This window comes from Somniosus microcephalus, chromosome 18, assembly GCF_052327205.1.
Source record: "Somniosus microcephalus isolate GS21.2 chromosome 18, FLI_Smic_1.0, whole genome shotgun sequence".
In the NCBI taxonomy this organism is placed as follows: Eukaryota; Metazoa; Chordata; class Chondrichthyes; order Squaliformes; family Somniosidae; genus Somniosus; species Somniosus microcephalus.
The window spans coordinates 28,290,916-28,317,351 of NC_141004.1; the positions used below are offsets into that span (position 1 = coordinate 28,290,916).

At 44.2% G+C, this 26,436-nt stretch overlaps 1 protein-coding gene across 1 annotated transcript in view; it reads left to right on the forward strand.

Moving 5' to 3' along the window:
• Nucleotides 1-26,436, forward strand: part of LOC147105178 (complement receptor type 1-like) — a 358,655-nt gene that overhangs the window by 44,378 nt on the left and 287,841 nt on the right. Inside the window, exons 3-7 of the mRNA XM_086011790.1 lie at nucleotides 887-983; nucleotides 1,659-1,732; nucleotides 5,607-5,792; nucleotides 16,297-16,482; nucleotides 25,427-25,618. Of these exons, the coding sequence (XP_085867916.1) occupies nucleotides 887-983; nucleotides 1,659-1,732; nucleotides 5,607-5,792; nucleotides 16,297-16,482; nucleotides 25,427-25,618 (735 nt within the window). The remainder of the gene's footprint in view (nucleotides 1-886; nucleotides 984-1,658; nucleotides 1,733-5,606; nucleotides 5,793-16,296; nucleotides 16,483-25,426; nucleotides 25,619-26,436) is intronic.

A 26,436-nucleotide genomic window follows, 5' to 3' on the forward strand; every position in this document is an offset into this window, starting at 1 on the left:
GTGATGAGACTGTCAAAGTGCCTATCCATGCTGTCCTTCGTGCTTTGAAAGCTAGAGGACATGCTGGAGCACAGAGCCAAGATGGCAGCAGTCTGAGCTTCCATCGAAGCCACCAGAGGCTCCATCATTGTTGGTCCCAATGCAGTGTTCATGGAGCTGACCGCTCACCCCATGGCTGACTGCATTGTCTGGATGCCTTGCGCAAAAACCCCACACAAGTTGGAGTTGGATTCTTCCATGCTCTCTGCTGTTGTGCGGAAGCTTGCTGACAGGCTGCCCAGTGCACTTAGCAGATAGTGCTGTATAGTGAGCAGTTCGGTTCTGTAGGCTGGCAGCAGGGCTTGGATGCTCTCCGATGATGTGCTTCTTGTGCCGTCCTATCCATCTGCCCTTGATCCTGTGCATCCTGATCTGCTCTGCCCACTGTTGCTGTAACGCTAGCTGGAATCCCTCCTCCTGTCAACCTCCTCCATCAGCACCTCCAAAGCTGCATCTAAAAAGTGGGGGGGCCTTTCAGCATCTCTTCTGCCTGCCATTTCAGTTGTGTTCAGAATGAAACTGATTGTAACCATAGTGCACCTTCCCTTTAAAGTATCCCTTTGGGATAGCTGACAAAGATTTTCCTAGATGCATGCATAGTGAGATTGAAAGCAGAGATTTGTCCTTGTGTGGTATTGCACGTTTGGAATGAATCTTGTATTTTTTTTTGCCGACCTTTGGAAAATGAATTCCAGAATTGGGAGAACCTGGTATTCTAGAAAATTGCGTAGTAATTTTAATCTACATGTTAAATTTCTTTGAAGTGCATGAAAGAAGTATTGGAAATCCTTGTGTTCTCTAACATCTCTAACATCTCTACCTCTTCCCATTTAAATTTTACGTGTAGCAAGGAACTGTGGTAATCCAGGGGAAATTCTGAATGGATATCATGATGATCCAGATTCTACTTTTGGAGGGAAAGTTACTTTTCATTGTGACGGCGGGTGAGTATTCATAGACAAATTGCTGAATGAGGTGAAGTTCATTTCAGTGAAGGCTTATGTTTTTTTTAATGTTGTGATTTAAGGTCAGGGCTGTCGTAGTGTGCTTGTGCAGCAAGGCATCTAAGGAAGCAAAAACTTATTCTTCAATTTTCCAATGACAGCCATCCATGTGGCCTGTGAGTTGAAGCTTTCAATTAAGTGTCCCAACTTAGGATTCTACAATTTGGTTGAGTGTCCAAACTCCGGTCACGTGTGGTGTGGCCCTTTAAAAAAATATTGCAAAATGGAGAGATTTGAATTTGTAATTGATCCCTGTATCCAAATTTTGGGCTGAACATTGGAGGTTTGTGATGGCTGGCTGCTCAAAATATTCTGTTATACAGTGAGTGAGCTCCTTCAGTCCAGATACACCAATACCATTCCTTCAAGAACTGAACAACAAAAATGTAGCCTCTTTTTTGATTTTACTCTGCCTCTCTGTTAATGCAATCCTGTCGCCTGATTGCCTTTCTTAACTGTACAAGAGCAGCCTGTTGATGGTTTCATAGATTTATTAACTATAACCTTTAGGTTTCTTTCTTGACGAGCAGCTTCCCGTTTATCTTTCAGCTCACTGCCTGTGATTGGGTCGTTTTTATTTTTGTTTTCTATAGTGGCTTGTTTTTCTTTTACTAGGTATAGAATGGTCGGTAGAACCCACCGGTTGTGTAAAGCTAATGGTTGGGATGGCCAGGTCCCAACATGTGAAGGTAAGTTAGAGCTCCATATGTTGTAGAGTACCTTGCGACCTTCTTGTGCCAAGTGTTTGAGCCGCTTTAAAGGAATTATCATTTCTGGAGTGTTGGCTTCACGTGTCAGCTTTTTCCTGATAGCATTTTGATGTCTCCTAGGTAACAGTTTTGACTTTTGGGGTGGGGGGGGGTGATTCGATATTTTAATTCAACATTTCATGATCAGGAACATAAAGCGTAGAATGGGAAATGGGTATTCGAATAATCAATCCTGATTCTTCTACAGATCATTCACGATCTATCCTGTTGGGGACTTGTTCCTTTGAGAGGAAGATCTATCTAATTTCTCCCTGACTCAGAAATTTAAATCAGGCAAAATTGCAAAATAGCTAGCTGTCCCCACATCCTTGGTCATCTCCTTTGTGCTCTATGGAGTATTTGACTGTCTCTCTCTACACCTATCCCTACAACCTCATTCATCCTAAGCAGGATTTTATACATTTCCTATCTGAAGATGTTACTTCACACATCTTTAATATTTTGACTGGCCCAAATATTTACTGCTCTGCAGGGAGGGAAAAAAAATATTTGCCTTGTTTGAAGCTTGTTAATTAGAAGGATGTATACAGAGAAAAATTGGACATTTTTTAAGTACTTGTTTGGCTTAATTTTCTTCCGTCCTGCACTTACTGCTATCTTTAGAAAATTAAATGAGGATTGTCATTAAAATTTGAAGCAACTGAAATGTAAGTTCTGGATTTATTTTATGGCGCTGCGGAGAGGGAGCGGGGGAGCCTGTTAGTGGCCTGGAAACTCAGAAATGCTGGGCATGCAGAGGTCCTGCCGAATTTAACGGCAGCTAGTCTTTTAGAATTTTTTTTACTCCCTCTCCCGGCTGGCAGCCGGCCAGATTGAGAGGTTGGCTGGCTGCCGGTCATGAAACCCCACAAATATTTTTGTGGTTCTTACTAAGAAAAGGAAGGAGAAACATTTTCTGTGAAAGCAATGCAGTGGCAGATGTGGTGGTGGGCTGCAGCTTCAGTCACCGCATTCTGCAGCTTTCTGATACGGCCTCTCGAGAAGTGCATTCAGCTCCTATACGGCTCCTCACTGAGGGTCAGGTATCTTGATCTGGGCCACTCGACCCTATTAGCAGGGTAAGGCCACCTGTGAGCAGCCCTCCTCCTGACTGGACTCCATTCAGGACAGTGTCAGTCAGTAGCTCAGTTGGTAGCACACTCGCCTCTGAGTCAGAAGGTTGTGGGTTTAAGTCCCACTCCAGGGACTTGAGCACATAAAATAAAGCTAGGCTGACACTCCAGTGCAGTGTTGAGGGAGTGCTGCACTGTCGGAGGTGCCATTTTTCGGATGAGATGTTAAACCGAGGCCCCGTCTGTTCTCTCAGGTGGACATTAAAGATCCCATGGCACTATTTCGACGAAGAGCAGGGGAGTTATCCCCGGTGTCCTGGCCAATATTTATCCCTCAACCAACATAACAAAAACAGATTATCTGGTCATTATCACATTGCTGTTTGTGGGACCTTGCTGTGCGCAAGTTGGCTGCCGCATTTCCCAACATTACAACAGTGACTCCACTTCAAAAGTACTTCATTGGCTGTAAAGCACTTTGAGATGTCTGGTAGTCATGAAAGGCGTTATACAAATGCAAGTCTTCTTTCTATGTGCTGCTTCCTGAATCCCCCCCCCACCCCCACCAAGTACTCCTGCAGTCATTCAGTGAAGCAAACACCTGTCTGTGCTAACAGAATGGAAGAATTCTCAAAAAGCACAATTTCAGCAGAAAAATGTGCTCAAAAATGCTCCTTCAACGCTCCAGATAGATCGAATCATAGGACATAATTTTCCAGGGGGTCAGTGGGCGGGATCGGTGGCGGGTCAGGTGGGAAAGTGTCTTTTTCCACAGCGGGTCAGGACCCCACTGTAAACCCACCACCACGTGCCTTTCCCAATGTCGGGTCTGTCAGCGCTGAACAGACCTGACCGGCAGTGGCGGGGGACCTAATTAAAATGATTAGCATCTAGTTGCCAGATGCTTATCAGAATTTTTTCACTTGCCATTTGTCTTTAACTTCACAACCTCAGGATCCCTGCTGTGCACAGACCACGGCTGTCAAGCTGAGGTGGGAGTTCAGTGGCCATTGCACCAGCTGATTACTTGACAGCTTCAAATGTACAGTAAAAGCTCCCACCTGACTGATATTCACTTTCCTCAGGCAGAAGCTTTTTCTCACTCCATTTCCAGCACACATTCTGCAGGCATTCCACTTTCCACTCTCCAACCACTCTCACCTCATTGGAGGAACTCTCTCACCATTGACAGAATGCTTGTCATCTCTACTTCACCTGCCATCTATTCCATCAACACCAACCTTCTCCGCAATCACCTGATGCTGCACAGGACAGAGAGGGCATCAGCACCTGACCACGTTGCTGCCCAGAAGGCCAGGGATGGCTTCACCATGGCCAGATTTACTTCACTTGAGGCTGTACACCCTGGCTGCCACATGATGCACCAGGTTGGCACCACCTCACACCAATACCATAAAGCATCCCCACAATGACCAAGCCACTCCTTTCACACTCACCGCCATTCACTGAAACTCACCTAAGCCACTTCCAAAGGTTCACACAAATCTGTCCAAGAATGCAAAGTGTTGAAAATAAAGGTTTCAATGTTTGACACCACATTAACAGAAACTTTACATGAGCATTGCATAAAGCACGAAAGAACAAGAAGTCCAGCAGTATTCCAGCTGTGGTCTAACTAGTGTTTTATACAGTTCAAGCATAACCTCCCTGCTCTTATGTTCTATGTCCAGCTAATAAAGGAAAGTATCCCGTATGCCTACTTAACCACTTTACCTACCTTCAGGGATCTGAGGACATACGCTCCAAGGTCCCTCTGTTCCTCTACACTTCTCAGTATCCTACCATTTATTGTGTATTCCCTTGCCTTGTTAGCCCTCCCCAAGTGCATTACCTCACAATTCTCCAGATTGAATTCCATTGGCCACTTTTCTGCTCACTTGACAAGTCCATCAATATCTTCCTGCAGTCTACAGCTTTCTTCCTCACTATCAACCACACGGCCAATTTTTGTATCATCTGCAAACTTCTTATTCATGCCTGCTAATCAGATAGCAATGATCTGACTAGTTTCAGGTGAGTGCCCTTTAAAATGTATCTGGAATGTCATTTTCTGATATGTACAGCCCCGTAGTACTGGGCGGGTACAGCACTGAGTGTTCATCGCACCAAAGTCAATTGAAATGGCACCAGGGTCCTATTGATGTCATGGGACTCCAATTTGAATATTTTAGTGAGGCTCCGGCCTCTTTCTGGCTGTCTGTGTCTAGGCCCGATCAAATTGGGGATGGGTGGATCGACAATGGGAGCTGGAGGGTAAATTGTGCACCTCCATTTTCATTGTGCTACCATCTCTTTTTCTCTCCTGAAAACAGGGATGAGAATCGGCCCCAACGTACAGAGGAAATCATTCCCATTGTGTTCTTTTTCCTTTCATCCTGTTATATGTCAGCTATTGTTAGTTCACTTCCTTTTTATCCAGATTGCCTCATTTCTCTATTCCCCTTTTTTTAATTTTCTCTCACTCCCTTGCTCTTTTCTCCCACTTTCCCCCCCTTAAGAAAAGAGTACATGCAAATACAAGATCAGCAGACCAGGTCTTGCTGTGGGTATTGGGGTGAGGGAAGGAAAGAAAGCAGAGAGAAGAATACCTGTTCCTTACTCTGTGCGGCAGTGTATGGGTTCACCAGTGTGTTGTCACTGAGTTGACTGAGTTTTTAATCCCTGACGCTTCTGATCTGACGGTCTGTTTAGGACAATAACTGAATTTTATTTTTCCCCAGCTGTCATATGTGCTGATCCTCCATCTATTAGTAACGGGAGAGCTCCAACACCACCCCATACAGAGTACTGGGAATATGGAATGGTAGCACGATATTCATGCATTGGTGACTATTCATTGATTGGTGCAGGCGAACTTTCTTGTACAGCAACTGGACAGTGGGACAAGGACCCACCGACATGTAAAGGTACAGTTAATTAATACTTTGTGTTTGAGGATCAGAATACAATTCTCGGACAGCTCCACTAACAGACACTCATTTAATCATATGTAAGCTTTTGCAATATCACACCAACTAAAGGGGCGGTTTGCTGGAACAATTAAACATTTTGTTACTTCAGTGTAGTGTTGTAAATTGGTTTGAAACTAAAATGCTTAAATCTTCCAGTTTCCACTTAATCAAGAATAAGCTTGTAGAACGGAGAACCTTTCTTCATTTAACGTTGGTACAGGAAACTCTTTGGTATCCAGCACTGACGGGACCGGCGTGTTGCCGGTTGATTAAAAATTCCGGTTGACGGAGAGGGTTATCTACCGAGGCTATTTTTAACAAACAAAGAGTCAGACTCCTGTTTTTGAGGTGTTCGGACTTCTGACAGTGCCAAGAAGCTGAGTAGTGGCAGTTTGGAGAACTACCCCCACTGACTAACTCGGCCACCGCGGGAGACTCGGACTCGGCAACATTTCCGGTTATTGAGGTGTTTTTGGAGTATGAATTTTGCCGGTTAATAGAGAATTCCGGATATTTAGGTGCCGTTTAAACGAGAATTTCCTGTAACAATTCTGATGCTATGGTTCTCCCACTAATAATCTGCTGGTTATTAAAAAGTAATTACAATTTTGAGCATGATCCTACTACTGAACCAGCACTACAATGTTTCCACTTAGCTGACTAATATTCAGGCAAGATGCGGTACAGTTTTACATTGCAACAGTTAGGTTACAGGTGTTGTAGAACAATCCCTTCAAAGGTACAATAAACTCTTTGATTGTATTGGAAGAACACATGGAGACTACTTGGCACCTTTTAACCATCTGAATAGGCAGATAATTAATGTCTCATCCAAGGGATGGCACCTTTTATAAGAGACCATGCCCTCAGTATTACCTTGGAGTGTCAGCCTAAATGATGTGCTCCAGTTCTGGAGTGGGGCTTGAACTGATCATCTTTTGACTCAGCGGTCGCAGCACTAGCATCTGAACCAAACTAACACTTGTTAGCAAATACAACCCTGCAGAGTTCTAAAGGTACAATATACTCTCTCTCTCTTTTTTGTTATCCACTAAAGTTATGAAATTCAATGGTGGGAAATAAACAGAAAGCTAACATGCATGTACAGCAAGCAATTAGGAAAGCAAATGATATGTTGGTCTTTATTACAAAAGCATTGGAGTATAAGAGTAAAGAAGTCCTACTGTAATTATATAGGGCTTTGGTGAGACCACACCTGGAGTATTGTGCAGTTTTGGTCTCCTTACCTAAGGAAGGATGCACTTGCCTTAGAGAGAGTGCCACAAAGGTTCACTAGACTGATTCCTGGGAAGGAGGGTTTGTCCTATGAGGAGAGATTGGGTAGACAAGGGCTATATTCCCTAGAGTTTAGAAGAATGAGGGGTGATCCCATTGAAACGTATAAAATTCTTAAGGGGCTTGACCAGTTAGATGCTGGGAGGATGTTTAGGATTGAGATGAGGAGGAATTTCTTCACTGAGGGTTGCGAATCTGTGGAATTCTCTACCCCAGAGGGCTGTGGAGGCTCAGTCATTGAGTATATTCAAGACAGATCTATAGATTTTTGGCTACTAAGGGATTTGGGGACAGTGCGGGAAGGTGGAGTTAAGGTAGAAGATCAGCCATGATCATATTGAATGGTGGAGCAGACTCGATGGGCTGAATGGCCTAGTCCTGCTCCTATTTCTTATGTTCTTATGAAATTAATTGCTCTGAGAAGATGGTGGTGAACTTTCTTCTTGAACAGCTGCAGTGATTTGATACAACTGAGTGGCTTACTTGGCCACTTTAGAGGGCAGTTAAGAGTCGACCATGTTGGTATGAGACTGGAGTCACATATAGGCCAAACCAGGTATTGGAGGCAGGTTTCCTTCCTTATTGGATATTCGTGAACTGGTTGGGGTTTCACGACAATCTGACAGCTTTGTGTTCTGACAACACAGAAGTGGTTGTGGGGTTTGAGGGAAATGATGGAAAAGTACAGCTGGGAGTTATCGGCATATATATTTAAGCTGACCCAATGCCTGTGAATGATGCCACCATGGGGCAGCAGTTAGCTGAGGAAGAGGCGAGGGCCAAAGATAGATCAAGGGGTTAATAAGTGCAGTGTTTCTGCTGCTAATTTGCACAAATACATTCTGGATATGAGCAAGACTCAGAGTAGCGCCCCTGATCGAACCATAACTACAGCCAGTTACCGAGTGACATAGAAACATAGAAGATAGGAGCAGGAGTAGGCCATTCGGCCCCTCGAGCCTGCACCGCCATTCAATGCGATCATGGCTGATCATCCAAATTCAGTACCCGGTCCCTGCTTTCTCCCCATACCCCTTGATCCCTATAGAAACATAGGAGCAGGTGACTAATGCATTGTTCTCTTGTCAGTTGTTAGATGCCATCGTCCTGGATCGATTGCAAATGGCCGAATGGTATCCGGATTTGGACTGACCTCCTATGGATATCGGGAGACGATCAGCTACAGCTGTAATGAAGGTTATGAAATGGTTGGCAACGGTGTCATTGAATGTAGTGAGAACAACACATTTGTGCCCCCACCACCTATGTGCAAACTACGTGAGTACACATCTTTTAAACTTAATAGATCCAAAGGTTGTGAGTTGACCTTTTCTCAAGTCTGTTAAAAGTATATAAATATCTTAATGTTGGTTTGGATTTTTCCCTGTTGACCCGAGCATGTTGATTTCTTTCTTTCTGCTCTTCACTCCTTTAAAAAATAATATTAGAGTGTAGGAATTCGTGAATTCCTGACGAAATTACTAAGAGCGAGGCAATCAGCTAATCAAAACGAGGTTTAATGCAAACTGGTGGAAGTAACATTCAAAAACACAGGAGAACTCAAACACAGGTCTTTGCTTCAAGCTGGCTCCATGAGGACAGGGAGGGGAGGCTCCTCAGTCTGACGTCATGACGTCATCACGTTTCCCGCCGTTGGGAACGTCACGTGACCCACGTGATGTCATCATGCTTGGTCTTAACCCTTTAGAGACCGCGCTGTTAACATGCAGCAAACGAATACAGATACCGATTGACTTTGTTACAGGCAATTATGTACAACAATATAAGAACCCCTTGGTGGCTCTGCCACAAGAGTACTTTTCAGTGACTTAATGAGTAAAGAGAACAAAGTGGTTTCACGTTAATCTTTCATTCAGGAATCGATGCTGAATTGGCTTGAAGAAGTTTCCCTCATGTATTACAGATGAGTAGAAGGTTCCTTGCAATATTTTATTTCACAAGTGAACCCGAACCATCTAGAGTCCTGTAACACTCACTCTACATATTGCAACAGAAACAACACAAATCCAAAAGCATCATTGTAGTAGGCATCTGTGCCTAAACATAGTAGTCTGTCACTTAATTAGTACTTAGCTGGCACGTCCACCCATTGATCCTAGTTGGAGAGGCACCAGTAGAAGTCAAGGTGTCTTCTAAGAGGGCTGGAGCAACTGCAAGATATTCAGTGTTAAATCTGTGTCCCCTAGTCCTTGTACGATCAACTAGTGGGAACAGCCTTTCCCCGTCCAGCCTATCCAAACCAGTCATAATCTTGTACACCTCTATCAAATCACCCCTCAACCTCCTTTGCTCTAATGAAAACAAATCCAGCTTCTCCAGCCTGTCCTTGTAGCTAAGATCCCCCATCCCCGGAACCATTCTGGTAAATCTCCTCTGCACCCTCTCAAGGGCCTTCACAACCTTCCTAAAGTATGGTGACCAGAAGTGGACGCAACACTCCAGTTGTGGCCTAACCAGCGCTTTATAAAGGTTCAGCATAACTTCTTCCTTTTGTACTCAATACCTCTATTTATGAAGCCCAAGATCCCATGGCGTATAAATTCGGTTGATTTGCGCCTCCCGTTACTCCGACACTCCGATCCCTGGTGGCCCAGCTGGGCCCTGGGTCGCGCTGCGCTAGGCCCCTCCCCTTTAATAAGGTCTCCAGATTGCCTCGTTTCTCTATTCCTCTCTGTTTTTCTCTCTCACCCTCTCTCTCTCTCTCTCTCTCTCTTTCTCCTCCTAAAGATATAAGATCAGCACACCAGGTCTTGCTGTGGGTATTGGGGTGAAGGAAGGAAAGAAAGCAGAGAGAAGAATACCTGTTCCTTACTCTGTGCTGCAGTGTATTGGTTCACCAGTGTGTTGTCACTGAGCTGTGAGTTTTTAATGCCTGAAGCTTCTGATCTGACGGTCTGTTTAGGACAATAACAGAATTTCATTTTTCCCCAGCCTTCACATGTGCTGATCTTGCACCTATTAGTAACGGGAGAGCCCCAACACCACTCTATGGAAATCACTGGAAATATGGAATGGTAGCACGATTTTCATGCATTGGTGACTATTTATTGATTGGTGCAGAGAGACTTGTTTGTACAGCAACTGGACAGTGGGACAAGGACCCACCGACATGTAAAGGTACAGTTAATTGATACTTTGTGTTTGAGGATCAGAATACAATTCTCAGACAGCTCCACTAACAGACACTCATTTAATCATATGTAAGCTTTTGCAATGTCACACCAACTAAAGGAGCAGTTTGCTGGAAAAATTAAACATTTTGTTACTTTAAGTGTAGTGTTGTAAATTGGGTTGAAACTAAAATGCTTAAATCTTCCAGTTTCCACTTAATCATGAATAAGCTTGTAGAACAGAGAACCTTTCTTAATTTAATATTGGTAACAATTGATGCTGTGGTTCTCCCACTAATAATCTGCTGGTTATTAAAAAGTAATTACAATTTTGAGCATGATCCCACTACTGAGCCAGCACTACAATGTTCCCACTTAGCTGACTGTAATATTCAGGCAAGATGCGGTACAGTTTTACATTGCAACAGTTAGGTTACAGGTGTTGTAGAACAATCCCTTCAAAGGTACAATAAACTCTTTGATTGTATTGGAAGAACACAAGGAGACTACTTGTAACCTTTTAACCATCTGAATGGGCAGACAGTTTAATGTCCTGTCTGTGATGAAATCTTCCATTCATCACTGCCTGTGACTGAGATCGGTTTCAGTGTCATTTCCCTTCCCCCAGACCTCATTGTATTGTGTACTGGAATGTGCTGTATTGTATACTGGAATGTGCTGGAATGTGCTGTGTGTAGGGCTCCGCCCATACCTGGCCCCGTTTGTAAGCTAACTCAGTCTGGCCTCAGTCTCCAGAAGGAAGACATCTCTCTCTCTTACGTGTTACGTTCTAAGTTAATAAAAGCCTTGTTTTTGTTCTGCTAACTTCGAGTCTCGGAATTATTGAGGCACATCACTGTCCAAAGGATGACGTCTCTTTTATAAGACAGCATTCCATCAGTACAGCATCGGAGTGTCAGCCTAAATTATGTGCTGCAGTCCTGGAGTGGGGCTTGAACTGATGACCTTTTGACCCAGTGGTGCGAGCATCTGAGCCAAACTAACACTAGTTAACAAGTAGAACTCTCCAGAATGGTTGGTTACCAGAGAGCATAGATTGAAAGTGATTGGCAAAAGAACCATAGGAGACATGAGGAAACTTTTTTTTGCACAGCGAATTGTAGTGATCGTGAATGCACTGCCTGAAAGGGTGGTGGAAGCAGAGTCAATAGTAACATTCTAAAAGGAATTAGATAAATACTTGAAGGGGAAAAAATTACAGGGCTATGAGGAAAGAGCAGGGGCAGTGGGACTAATTGGATAGTTCTACCAAAGAGCAGGCACGATGGGCTGAATGGCCTCCTTCTGTGCTGCATCATTCTATGATTCTCTCAACTGACGTATCTCTTTCTTTCATTTCTCCACTGTGCCCATGTCGCTTTGTCTGTCGCCAGATCTCTCTCCCCATGCAGTTTTGTGTGTCTCTGTCATTGAGATGTTTTTCTGCCTAATTATTTTGTATCTCTTGGTCTTTCTCCTGCTGCTTGTCCAACATCCAGTATTGGATGAGCAGAAATTTCCTCCAATTCAATATTGGGAAGACCAAAACCATTTTCTTCGGCCGCCGCCACACACTCTGTGCCATCACCACCGATTCCATTCTCCTCCCTGGCCACTGCCTGAGGCTGAACCAAACTGTTCGCAACTTCTGGGTCTCATTTAACCCTGAGCTGAGCTTCCGACTCTATATCCTCCCTATCACCAAGACCACTTTCTTCCACCTCCATAATATCATCCGTCTCCGCCCTTGCCTCCACCCATCTGCTGCTGAAACCAATGCATGCTTTTGTTACCCCCAGACTCGACAATTCCAATGCTCTCCTGGCCCGCCTCCCATCTACTACACTCCGTAAGCTTCAGCACAACCGAAGTTCTGCTGCTCACATCATAACCTGTGCTTGCTGACCTCCATTGCCTCCAAGTCCAACGATGACTCCAATTTAAAATACACCTCTTTGTGTTCAAATCCCTCCATGGTCTCGCCCCTATCGCTGTAACCTTCTCAAGTCCTACAACATAAGCACATAAGAAATAGGAGCAGGAGTAGGCCATTCGGCCCCTCGAGCCTGCTCTGCCATTCAATAAGATCATGGCTGATCCGATTCTGGCCTCAATTCCACTTTCCTGCCTGCTCCCCATAACCTTTGACTCCCCTGTTGCTCAAGAATCTGTCTATCTCAGCCTTGAATATATTCAATGACTATCCACAGTTCTCTGGGGTAAAGAATTCCAAAGATTTACAACCCTCTGAGAAGAAATTCCTCCTCATCGCCACCTTAAATGGGCGACCCCTTATTCTGAGATTATGCCCTCTCGTTCTAGATTCCCCCATGAAGGGAAACATCCTCTCTGCATCTATCCTGTCCAACCCCCTCAGAACCTTGTATGTTTCGATAAGATCACACCTTATTCTTCTAAACTCCAATGAGTATAGGCTCAACCTTTTCTCATAAGACAAGCCTTCTATCCCAGGAATCAATCTAGTGAAGCTTCTCTGAACTGCCTCCAATGCAAGTATATCCCTCCTTAAATAAGGAGGAATCTGCATTCCTCCAATTCTCTCTTGTGCATTCCCAATTTCCTTAAATCTACCTCTTTGTCCAAGCTTTTGACCACCAGTCCTAATATCCCTTATATGGCTCGGTCCCAACTTTTGTTTGACAACACTCCTGTGTCATGCCTTGGGATATTTTATTACATTAAAGATGCTATGTATGTTGTTGTTGCTGGATCTCTCTGCATGTCCACCTGATTTCTGCCACTGTGCCTGGCTTTTTCTTGGATGATCTTTGTTTCCATTTAGCTGTGAACCACTGACTTTTATTATCGCTGATTTTCTATCTGTTACCAATGTCTGCTGTAATTTTGGGGGAGGGTTGCGCTCTTGTTCCTCGGAGCTCCACAAATATAGTTTCAAACTTATCTTTGCTGGATCTCTTGGGGTTTTATCCCCCGTGGAACTGATCAGAGCCTTTTTGGCGCATGCTCTAATCAGTTCCAACCTAAAATGGCAATTGGAGTCCTAGAAACCCTGATTTGTATATTAAAAGGGACTTACTGCTTGAAACAGGCAGATGCTTTGGCACTCAGCAGTAGGCCCCTCTCAAAATGGCGCCGGCATTATTGTTGGGTTTAATGGGACGGCAAGGCAACCGACTCCATTTTGAGACTGTGACCCGTTTAACGTCAGGTACAAGAAGTTAAAATTGCCCCCTCTCTCTCTCAATCTGTCTTTCTCTTTCTATATGCTGATATTTTTGTTTTTCATGCCCTGATTACCAGCGTAAAGTTTTTTTTTCTCTGCTAATTTCCATGAGCCCACTGTAGGATGCAAGTAAGACTCAGCTTAGCGGTCCAGAAAGCCCTATCGTAAGGACAGTCAGTTATGCAGTGGAGGCTGATATTTTGTTCTCTTGTCAGCTGTTGAATGTCACCGTCCTAAACTGCCTACAAATAGCCGAATACTGTCAGGATTTGGACCTACATACAGACGTCGGGATAAAATCACCTACAGATGTGATGAAGGCTATGAAATGGTTGGCAGCAGTGTCATTGAATGTAGTGAGAATAACGCATTTGTACCACCACCACCAACCTGCAGACCATGTGAGTAAACATTTCTGAAACTCGATAGAACCAAAGAACGTGAGTTGACCTTATCTTAAATCTGTTAAAAGCATAAATATCTGAATGTTGACTTCTTTCTTGCTTTTCTTTTAAAAAAAAAAAAAAAAATTGGAATGATTTTCAATGATCCAAAGAACAAAAGAAACTCAATAGTTTAATGTTATACATTGGTCCATTTTAGAATACAAGGTTTTATATTTTATTATTTATTGCGAACACAAAAGCACATTTCCTCCAGGGATCCACGTTGAATTGATGAGGGATAGTTACCCTCGTGTATTACAAATGAATAGCAAGTTCTTCCCAATATTTCATGCTGTATATGAAACTCTGGCACCTACACACAATGGGAGCGATCTTGCCAGCCCTGCGGAGGCGGGTATGGAGGCGTGACTGCCGGGAAAATGGCAGAATCTGGGGGCGGGTGCCCAACCTGCTCCCAACCCACCTCCATGCCATCTTGCCAGGAGGTGGGTAGCCGACCCGCGCCGGGTCCCGTCTCCTTGGAAGGGGATTAGTGCGACTTATCTGTTAAGAGGATTATCCCCATTTTACCTACGCAAGTGCGGGCTTCCCGAAAGCTCCGAACCCCACCGGGGTCACCGAGGCGAGCAGTGGTTCTGCGGAGGGTCGGAGGGATGCAAAACTGTGCTGTGAAGGTAAATGATGGGTGCAAGTGTGGAGAGGTGAGTATGTGAGGTAAGTGGAATGTGTTAGTAAAAGTTTACTTGCCTTTGTTTCTTCCTGCAGGCTTCAGTCGGTGGGTATGCGGAGAGTCTCGCACCTCCGTGGTAGAGATGAAGATGGCCGCTGCATTCTCCAATGCAGCAACCATCTAATTTCTGTTAAATAAAGAGGTTTGATGAGTCTTGAATTCAAGAACTTATCAAAGTACAGAGAATGTCAGTGTTTGACAGCTTCACAGAGCTGTCAAACGATGATGATTCATTTGTCAAAAATTTTTGACAGATGAAACATGATACTTTGACATTCTCTGTAACCGGCTTTCCCTTAATTTGCCTGCTAAACCCACTGGGCGGGCTTAACAAGGTCAATCAAGGGGAAATAGCGTGGGTTGGCCAGAAGTTGATGGTGGCGGGACTGAAACCCGACCAGTGGGAGTCCCGCCTCCAAAAGCTCCCTATTGGCAAAATCCAGCCTAATGCAAAAGGACCAAGATACTCCCAAAACACCACTGTAGTAGACACCTGTACCTATAAATGGAGGTTTGCCACCACGTAGGTATTTACTTTGCACTTCCACTGGTTCAGGCTAGTTGTAGGGGATATGTAATAATTGAGGCACCAACAGAGTAACTGGTGGGCATGGAGGCCAGCAGGCCTGTCCTTTAAGTAAGAATGTGGAAGCAATTGGAGGACATCCACTGTAGAATCAGTCTGTTGCTTAGTATAGTTGCCTCAAAATTAAAATTCCATATTGTATTCAAATCCCTCCATGGCCTTGCCCCTCCCTATCTCTGTAATCTCCTCCAGCCTCCGAGCTCTCTGCACTCCTCCAATTCTGGCCTCTTGAGCATCTCCGATTTCCATCGCCCCATCATTGGTGGCCATGACTTCAGCTGCCTAGGCCCTAAGCTGTGCAATTCCCTCCCTAACTTTCTCTGCCTCTCCACTTCTGTGTCTTCCTTTGAGACACTTCTTAAAACCTACCTCTTTGACCAAGCCTTTGGTCACCTGACCTGATATCTCTTTGTGGCTCAGTGTCAAATTTTGTATGGTAACACTCCTACTTTTATTATCGCTGACTTCTATCTGTGACCAATGCCTGCTGTAATGTTGGGGGAGGGTTGCTCTCCTGTTCCTCGGAGCTCCACAAAAATAGTTTCAAACTTATCTTTGCTGGACCTCTTGGGATTTTATCCCCCGTGGAACTGATCAGAGCCTTTTTGGCGCATGCTCTAATCAGTTGCAACCTAACATGGCAATTGGAGTCCTAGAAACCCGATTTGTATATTAAATGGGACTTACTGCTTGAAACAGGCAGATGCTTTGGCACTCAGCAGTCGGCCCTTTTCAAAATGGCGCCAGCATCATTGTTGGGTTTAATGGGACGGTAAGGCAACCGACTCCATTTTGAGACCGTGACCCATTTAACATCAGGTGCAAGAAGTTAAAATTGCCCCCTTTGTGTGTGCGTGCATGTGTGTGTGCGTCTCTCTCTCAATCTCTCTCTCAATCTCTCTCTCTCTCAATCTGTCTTTCTCTTTCTATATGCTGATATTTTTGTTTTTCATGCCCTGATTACCAGCGTAAAGTTTTTTTTCTCTGCTAATTTCCATGAGCCCACTGTAGGATGCAAGTAAGACACAGCTTAGTGGTCCAGAAAGCCCTATCGTAAGGACAGTCAGTTATGCAGTGGAGGCTGATGTGTTGTTCTCTTGTCAGCTGTTGAATGTCACCTTCCTAAACTGCCTACAAATGGCCGAATACTGTCAGGATTTGGACCTACGTACAGACGTCGGGATAGAATCACCTACAGATGTAATGAAGGCTATGAAATGGTTGGCAGCAGTGTCATTGAATGTAGTGAGAATAACGCATTTGTACCACCACCACCAACCTGCAGACCACGTGAGTAAACATTTCTGAAACTCAATAGAACCAAAGAATGTGAGTTGACCTTCTCTCAAATCAGGTAAAAGCATTAGGGGGAAAAATTTGGTCGCTAACGGGACGCAAAGCAACTAGCGCCTGGGCGCAGTGATGTTTGCAACACCTGCGAAATTGACCAGCCATTTTGCGGCGGTGCTAAACACTACTGCCACGAAATCCTGGGCCTGCAGATCGTGATGTCAGTCGAGCGTGCAACGCCCCGGTAGTGCCCCGGACCGGATATTGAGTGGCGCCACCTGCCTTTCTGCCTGCCGCTAGCAACGACAGGTTGAGGGGAACATTCTGCAGTCGGGAAGTGACTGGGGAAGTGCTATTTAAAGGTGGCCGCTTCCTGCCTTTTTTTTGTCGCCGACATTTTTGCACCTCGCATTCTGAGAGAGAAAGAGAGACTTCTGGAGAGCTTCAACGCTGTGTGAAGGAGTTTTGGGTACTGAGCACCACTTTGCAGGTTCATTTTGATTTGGCCTTCCTTGCATTGATTTAGAAGAGACTACGGGGGCTGCACTCACCTCTTTCCCTGGGTCTCTCCATTGTTATTTCCAGTAAAAGAGTAGGGTGTGGATGGAGAGCAAGATCAACCCTCCCCTTTAAAACTGGCCAGCGCCAGTGTGTCTGTGTTCCATTGCTGACTGACATCACCTGAGCTTCGCCAGCGCTCTTGAGGTAACGCCTCGCTCATCGGCATTGGTGCCTTAAGACAGGTGTGTAGTGCCTGATTTAGCACTCAAATCACCTCCAGGGGCGATAGAAGCCAAGTTTGCAGTCGGAGGCGATAATTAGCGTCAGGCGCTAAACATTGCGCCCGGCCGATAATTGCGCCCCAAACAGGGCGATACTGAATTTCTCCCCCTTACTCTCTGAATGTTGACTTCTTTCTTGCTGCTGTTCCTTTTTTGAAAAAAACATTGGAATGCTTTTCAATGATCCAAAGAACAAAAGAAACTCAATAGCTTAATGTTATACATTGGTCCATTTTAGAATACAAGATTTTATTATTTATTGGGAACACAAAAGTACATTTCCTCCAGGAATCCATGTTGAATTGATGAGGGATAGTTATCCTCATGTATTACAAATAAATAGCAAGTTCTTCCCAATATTTCATGCTGTATATGAAACTCAGGCACCTAGCACACAATGCAACAGGACCAGGACACTCCCAAAACACCACTGTAGTAGACACCTGTACCTATAAATGGAGGTTTGCCACCACGTAGGTATTTACTTTGCACTTCCACTGGTTCAGGCTAGTTGTAGGGGATATGTAATAATTGAGGCACCAACAGAGTAACTGGTGGGCATGGAGGCCAGCAGGCATGTCCTTTAAGTAAGAATGTGGGAGCAATTGGAGGACATCCACTGTAGAATCAGTCTGTTGCTTGGTATAGTTGCCTTGAAATTAAAATGTCATGTTGTATTCAAATCCCTCCATGGCCTCGCCCCTCCCTATCTCTGTAATCTCCTCCAGCCTCCAAGATCTCTGCGCTCCTCCAATTCTGGCCTCTTGCACATCTCCGATTTCCATCGCCCCACCATTGGTGGCCATGACTTCAGCTGCCTAGGCCCTAAGCTGTGCAATTCCCTCCCTAACTTTCTCTGCCTCTCCATTTCTGTGTCTTCCTTTTGAGATGCTTTTTAAAATCTACCTCTTTGACCAAGCTTTTGGTCACCTGTCCTGATATCTCTTTATGTGGCTCAGTGTCAAATTTTGTATGGTAACGCTCCTACTTTTATTATCGCTGATTTCTATCTGTGACCAACGTCTGCTGTAATGTTGGGGGAGGGTTGCGCTCCTGTTCCTCGGAGCTCCACAAAAATAGTTTCAAACTTATCTTTGCTGGACCTCTTGGGATTTTATCTCCCGTGGAACTGATCAGAGCCTTTTTGGCGCACGCTCTAATCAGTTCCAACCTAACGTGGCAATTGGAGTCCTAGAATCCCGATTTGTATATTAAAAGGGACTTACTGCTTAAAACAGGCAGATGCTTTGGCACTCAGCAGCAGGCCCCTTTCAAAATGGCGCCGGCATCATTGTTGGGTTTAATGGGACGGTAAGGCAACCGACTCCATTTTGAGACTGTGACCCATTTAACGTCAGGTGCAAGAAGTTAAAATCGCCCCCCCCTCTCTCTCTCTCTCTATCTGTCTTTCTCTTTCTACAGGAAACTTTGGTTTATCCGGAGGTTATATGTCCGGAATACTCGATCTAACGGCAAAAATCAGGAGCCGTTTTCTATATTTTTTTTAGTTCTCATTGCTTTTTTTTTCCCAGTCAAGCACTGCAAGGTCTGTAGCTATAGCAACAGCTTCAGCTACAGACGCTTGCAGCTGCAGCTGACTGTTTTGAAGCTGTTGCTAAGCAACAGGGTTTGGTGATTCACACGGAGCTTCTCAGTTCAGTATGTTTAAACATTAACTCTGGTATGTCCGGCACTTTTGATGTTACGGCACCAGCTCGGTCCCGTCAGTGCCGGCTATCAGAAAGTTTCCTGTATATGCTGATATTTTTGTTTTTCATGTCCTGATTACCAGCGTAAAGTTTTTTTTCTTTCCTAATTTCCATGAGCCCACTGTAGGATGCAAGTAAGACTCAGCTTAGCGGTCCAGAAAGCCCTATCGTAAGGACAGTCAGTTATGCAGTGGAGGCTAATGTGTTGTTCTCTTGTCAGCTGTTGAATGTCACCTTCCTAAAGTGCCTACAAATGGCCAAATACTGTCAGGATTTGGACCTACGTACAGACGTTGGGAGAAAATCACCTACAGATGTAAAGAAGGCTATGAAATGGTTGGCAGCAGTGTCATTAAATGTAGTGAGAATAACGCATTTGTACCACCACCACCAACCTGCAGACCACGTGAGGAAACATTTCTGAAACTCGATAGAACCAAAGAACGTGAGTTGACCTTATCTTAAATCTGGTAAAAGCATAAATACCTGAATGTTGACTTCTTTCTTGCTGTTCCTTTTTTAAAAAAAACATTGGAATGCTTTTCAATGATCCAAAGAACAAAAGGAACTCAATAGTTTAATGTTATACATTGGTCCATTTTAGAATACAAGGTTTTATATTTTATTTATTGCGAACACAGAAGCACATTTCCTCCAGGAATCCATGTTGAATTGATGAGGGATAGTTTCCCTCATGTATTACAAATGAATAGCAAGTTCTTCCCAATATTTCATGCTGTATATGAAACTCAGGCACCTGCACACAATACAACAGGACGAAGACACTCCCAAAACACCACTGTAGTAGACGCCTGTACCTATAAATGGAGGTTCGTCACCACGAATTGTAGGGCGTTTTGGTTTGGGGTTTGTGCCTGGCCAGTCAGGTGTATCTGAGCTGCTCCAGCCCCGTGCGGTTTGAATCGCTTCCCCTCTGGTTCTGACCACCGGACTTATTACGAGCAGCGATATAAACAAAATGAGACCAGTGGTTTGGTGCAAAGAAAACCAATGTTTATTAAAAATAGAGAAAAATAAACACTATACAGCGAAAATCACTATGTATGTAATACAATTACACTTAGCGGGGGAGGAGAAACGGACACATCGAGGGAAAATGACTAAAATGACAATTTTAGCAATCCCATTAACTCCCACCCTTTACACCTATCTAAGTTGTCTTTCGATGGGCCAGAAAGTTTATGCTCACCAGTCTCGGATGTTAGAACGCCTGCTCCATGCCCCGTTGCCTGCCGATGTCTTTAGGGTTTTCACCGCCCAGAGCAGAGATACCCCAGTGATTCAAAGGTAACTGTCGGTATCCTGCTTCCCTGGACGGGCTCTTCATCGTCGATCTTCTTGATGGTAAGGCAGGCTACCGGAGTACAGGCGAAAGAGAGAGAGATGTGGCTTCCCGAGGGACTACTTATACCCCTTTCTGGGAGCCCTTATCACTCGCCAGACCAGCCTGTTTCTTTGTCTGACCTAGACGTGTTGAAGATGATACAAAGGAAACCGATCTGGGCCCATCGACCTGGATGGCCGGTTAATCGGTCTTTAAATGTCCCATAAGTGTTTTCCTTTCTGTAACTGGTCTTGTGATGGGGCCATTCCAGTTTTAATGCCCCGTTGATCGTTTCCAAACAGTGTTGAAGTCAGCTAACGAAGGTCTGAATGCAGCTATTACCCGTTGATTATCTGTGCAAACGGCCTTGATGGGTTTTAATCAGAGGCCCGAATGCCACTGTTTGCTTCTCATACATAAATGCAGAAGGCCTGTCTGCCTTCTAATTTCTGGAACATTCCTTCTTTGTCAGTCCAAACCTGAACTTTACAGACCTTGGCCATGAGGCTGACCGCAGCCATCTTGTGGAGCCCTGGATTTTAAACTCAGTCCAGCCAGGGTTTCTTCAATAAGCCAAAAGTAAATCTTCAGGGGAGACATGAAATTTGCAAATCCTTTCAGAATGTATTTACTTTGCACTTCCACTAGTTCAGGCTAGTTGTAGGAGATATGTAATAATTGAGGCACCAACAGAGTAACTGGTGGGCATGGAGGCCAGCAGGCCTGTCTTAAGTAAGAATGTGGAAGCAACTGCATGACATACACTGTGGAATCTGTCTGTTGCTTAGCATAGTTGCCTCGACATTAAAATTTCATACTTGTATTCAAATCCCTCTATGACCTCGCCCCTCCCTATTTCTGTAATCTCCCCCAGCCTCCGAGATCTCTGCGCTCCTCCAATTCTGGCAAAGTAGTATCTGATGTCCTGGAGTAAAACAATGGCATAAGTTCCATTTTTTTTTGAAGATATCTTTTTGCACCAAATCTGAGGCGATATCCCTGGGTCTATGCCCATGTGCACTGGATCACCTGAGCGCACAAACATCATAAGATATGGATGGGAATGAGTGCATGTCTGTAAAGGAACCTGCTTAATTGTCCTCCATTAATTTAAATAAAGGAAAATTGGACGGGTTCCTTTTGGCATGTGCTTCGACCTGCCTGATCTTTCTGGTGTTCACTGTGCCTGGGCACAGAGCCAAGAAAATCTCTCTTCTGGACTATGTGTTTTTATATTTCGTTTTTATTAGCAGATTTCCTGTGGCAGTGCTCACAGTAAGTCAAATGGCACTTGTGTTGTACCTTGTAATGCATGATGCATTATTCTGCTGCTAAGGTGAGTTGTGTCCTTTTAAGGCCACAAGGGATAATTATTAAAGAAACACTGGCTAATGCCAAGGAATTTTGCAGAGTAGAAAGTGCTTGTAAGTTTCAGGCTGCTGGTGAGAAACTTTCAAGTTTGTTTTGTGTCAGGTAATTAGCTTTACCGGAAGTGCACACAAATACAGTATATGGTTATTAAAATAGTGGATCTCCCACACGGTTACCCACGATGAACCTTGGAATGTGCTGTTTATACAGGTGTTATGTCATTCAGTGCACAATGAATGACATATCGGAGTTATTGATTTATGGTGACTGAATAAGTCAAATTACTTGTTTATTTAATGGAACTTTGGGATTGTTATTGGTGTTTTGGAGAATTAATTCAGCAATTTTGTCAACGTTTTCTGATTATGTATGTTCCTTTACCTATATACTCAATTTTTATCTCTTAACTATTTAAAGCGTGTTGGCAGGCATGATGTAGCATTTAGCAGCACTGTGAAGTGGAGGGGTTTTTTTGGATTCTGCAGCAGCTGGGTTTGAGTCGGGGAGAATTTGAAAAGGTGCTGATTGTAAATCTGCCCAGAGACAATGAAGAAAATGTTCTTTGATTTGTTCTTGGAAAATAAATAACATAGCATTTTCCATTACTAAACTTAATAAACATGTGGCTACTTTAATAAATATAAATTTCATACATATACAACACTTGGCACATATATTTTTGTGTCAAAAATTACCTCACAAACATTCAAAATGACATGGTTTACACTGTTTCTGTGCAGATGCTGGGGTGTGGAATTGCGGGGAGAGAAAGAATTCAGAAAGAAGTGTCTTGAGATTTCACTGCCCAAAGACAGTGAAGCAAGTTTCTGGAAAATACATCATTGATATTTCCCTCAACGACTGCAGCTGCATAACCAAATCTTGTATCAGCAATAACTGGTTTACAATTCTAAATATAATTGAATGAGAACACACATGTTTTAATCATGTGTCTATAATTTTGCCTGTTTGTGTGTGTGTATCTCCCTCGTAGCTTGATTAATTGAGCTGAAGTAGAAAAATAAGTTAAAAGCTTTCATGTGAAACTTTACCTCAAAAACGATTCTTAAATTAATCTTCTAGATTTTTAGTACAGATATTTTAAAGAGTCTCTCGTGTTTTTCATGATATGCTGTTTTTAATGACAGGAGTGCTTTACCTTGTAATGAATGCTCTACTAAGTGGAACTGTGTCCCTTTTAAGCCCAAGTATAATTGCTAAGTAAGCAGAGGGAACTTTGAAGATTGGAATGTGCTTGGCAGTTTCAGGCTCAAAGATAGCGGTGCAAATTAGAAGCAGCCAGCAGTTTAACAAAGTGTGACAGCAGTTTAACAAAGTGTGACAGCAGGATGTGCTAGATGTACCATTTTAGACAGGCTGTACAACATCTACTTGTAATGCTACAGGCAGCAGCTTCTGTTCCACAATCTCAAGTTAATGCTGCTGATGAATTGGATCGACTTTCAACCTGCTTTGAATATCTTTAGTAACCTGATGCAGAGAACAGCAGACAAAGGTTCTTACCTGGACTACACTTCCTCCCACCCCGCTTCCTGTAAGGACTCTATTCCATTCTCCCAGTTTCTCCGTCTCCGCCGTATCTGCTCCGACGATGCCACCTTCCACACCAGTGCTTCAGACATGTCTTCCTTTTTCCGCAACCGAGGATTCCCCTCTACCGTGGTTGACACTGCCCTCGACCGTGTCAGTTCTATCTCCCGCACTTCTGCCCTCACCCCTGCCCCTCCCTCCCGGAACCACGATAGGGTTCCCCTTGTCCTCACCTTTCACCCCACCAGCCTCCACATTCAACGGATCATCCTCCGCCATTTCCGCCACCTCCAAAGTGATCCCACCACCAAACGTATCTTCCCCTCCCCTCCCCTTTCAGCATTCCGCAGGGACCGCTCCCTTCGAGACACCCTAGTCCACTCCTCTATCACCCCAAACAGCCCTTCCCCTTCGCCTGGCACCTTCCCGTGCAAGCGGAGGAGATGTAACACCTGCCCCTATACCTCCCCCCTTCCCACTGTCCAGGGCCCCAAACACCCCTTCCAGGTGAAACAGCGATTTACTTGTACTTCTCGCAATCTAGTATACTGTATTCGCTGCTCACAATGCGGTCTCCTCTACATTGGGGAGACCAAACGCAGATTGGGTGACCGCTTTGCGGAACACCTCTGTTCAGTCCGTAAGGGTGACCCCGAGCTTCCGGTCGCCTGTCATTTTAATTCACCGCTCCATTCCCACTCGGACCTCACTGTCCTTGGCCTCTTGTATTGTTCCACGGAAGCTCAACGTAAACTCGAGGAACAGCACCTCATCTTCCGATTAGGCACTCTGCAGCCTTCCGGACTCAATATCGAGTTCAACAATTTCAGATCATAAGCTCGGCCCCCATTTCATTTTCTCTTGTAATTGTTCCACTCCTTTCCCCTCCCCTTTCCTTTTGTTTCTCTCTCACACCTGGCAGCCATCTTTTGCCCTGCCAGTACACTTTACACCTAATCCCAGCCTATTACCATCTCGTCTAGCTTCTAATCTCTTTTACTTCTTTTGTTTCTTTTATTCTTTTGTCCGATCGCAGCCCTGCCTTCGATCTAGTTTCTTTTCTTTCAAGTTTTGAAGAAGGGTTTCAACCCGAAACGTCAACTCAAATTTCTCTCCACGGATGTTGCCTGACCTGAGTTTTTCCAGCATTTTCTGTTGTTATTTCGGATTTCCAACATCTGCAGTATTTTGCTATCGTAAAGGTTCTTAGCAATTTGGTTCCCAGGTTCTAGATTCAGTGACAGCTTGCCAGGTACATGAAATTAGTTTATACACAAATGTCCTTAAAGAGACACAAAATTAATATTTGTGATATTTGCAGATGCATGCTTCAGACTTCATATGTCATTCCTCTGTCCACTATTAAATTAACTATTGATTGTAAATGGGTTCATGTCTCTGCCAAAATAATAGATAGAGGAATGCCAGACGAACTTAAGTGTTTACCCACTAATATTGTTAACAGTAATTACTAGGATTCGAATGCTTCACTGTCCACTGGATCTGTGGAAAACTTCCATGACTGGACACTGAATGATGGGTTTGATCCACCCCAGCATTCATGCTTCATGCTTAAATTTATTTTTGTATCCTTTTGTCAGATTTAGACAGTCACAATTTTGAAATTGAGATGGGTATTGAATCATGCAATCTTGCAGCGTAGAAGGAGGCCATTTGGCCCATTGTGCCTGTGCTGGTTCTGTGAAAGAGCTATCCAATTAATCCAGCTGCCTCGCTCATTTCCCATAGCCCTGTAAATTTTTCCTTTTCAAGTATATATCCAATCCCCATTCAAAAGTTACTATTGAATCTGCATCCACCACCCTTTCAGGTAGTGTATTCTAGATTATAACTGCTGCGTGAGAACATTTCTCCTCATCTTCCCCCTGGTTTTTTTCCAATTATCTTGACCTCCCACCTTAAGATTTGTGTATGTGAACCCCCAGAGCGCACTGTTCCTGCACCCCCTTTAAAATTGTACTAGTTAATTTTTAAGTAAGTTAAAGAAGTGCAAGTAATGGAAAAATATGCCTAAAGACCTAGGGCTAGATGAAAGCTAAGATTCATGACTTTTTGAATGAAGAGCGATCTATATTGGGTGTGGACTTAATGTACCAGTTGATCTCTATGTAACTTAAAGGTAGACTATTATTGAAAGTTGCAGTTATGAACTTGATTTTTTTAAGGTACCTGTGGCAAACCTCCACAATTGGAATATGGCTCACCATTGGCAAGATTTAATTCTCAGACATCATTTAATGTGGGTAGCAGGGTGCTTTACAAATGTTACAAAGGCTACATATTTGCGGAAGGAGGTTCAAGATATGTTACCTGTGGACATGATTCAACTTGGACACCACTGCGGGCCGCTTGTGAACGTAAGTGTTTAGTAATTTTATTGTTTTCTCTATTTCTTTGCCCTTGCCCACCCTCGCCAGAAGGAAGTAATTTGTGCAGGGATACGGTTCCATGGGGCAGGCATCCCTCCACAACCTCGCCCAAATTGCTGTTTTTGTGTATGAGCTTGGATAGTGAATGATAGCATGCAACCCAACCCCAGGGTGCATTACAGCTGACCCTTGATATGTTCCCTCCACCAGCACCACGTTGGGGCTTTAGTGTTTGATGCGTGCATACTACAGGAAATGATTTCATTGAGTTAGCAAACTGTAGTCAACCATAACCTGGCATCTTCCTCAGGCCAGAGAAAGACTTCTTCCTCGGCTTCCATGACATAAGGACATGGAAGTCTGCATTGACTCTGTAGGTAACCTCCTGTCATGCGTGCTGCACACTGGGTCTCAGAGGAGGGTTCCCCTTTCCCCTAAAATGGAGACTTCCCTTTGTTGCATCTTTTCCATAATATATCCAGTGTCTTCCATCAAAGCAGACAGTTCTGTAACTTGTTTTACGTCTCATTCCCTTCCCAGCACTTGTGCAGGACAGACACCTGGGGTCGATTTTCCTGGAGCCGTCAGGCGGGGTTTCAGGCGTGTGGGGGGGGGGGAAATCCTGAATTCGGGGGTCCCAACACCATCCCGCCCAAAACCGTGCTCCACGCAAGTTTCAGAGGCGGCGGGTACCCGCCCCGCGCTGGGACCCACCGACCCCAGGCGGGAAGGGATTAGTGCCAATTAACTGCCTGTTAACAGGTAGTTAACAGGCAGTTTTTAGCCTAATCCCTATTTTGAGGGGT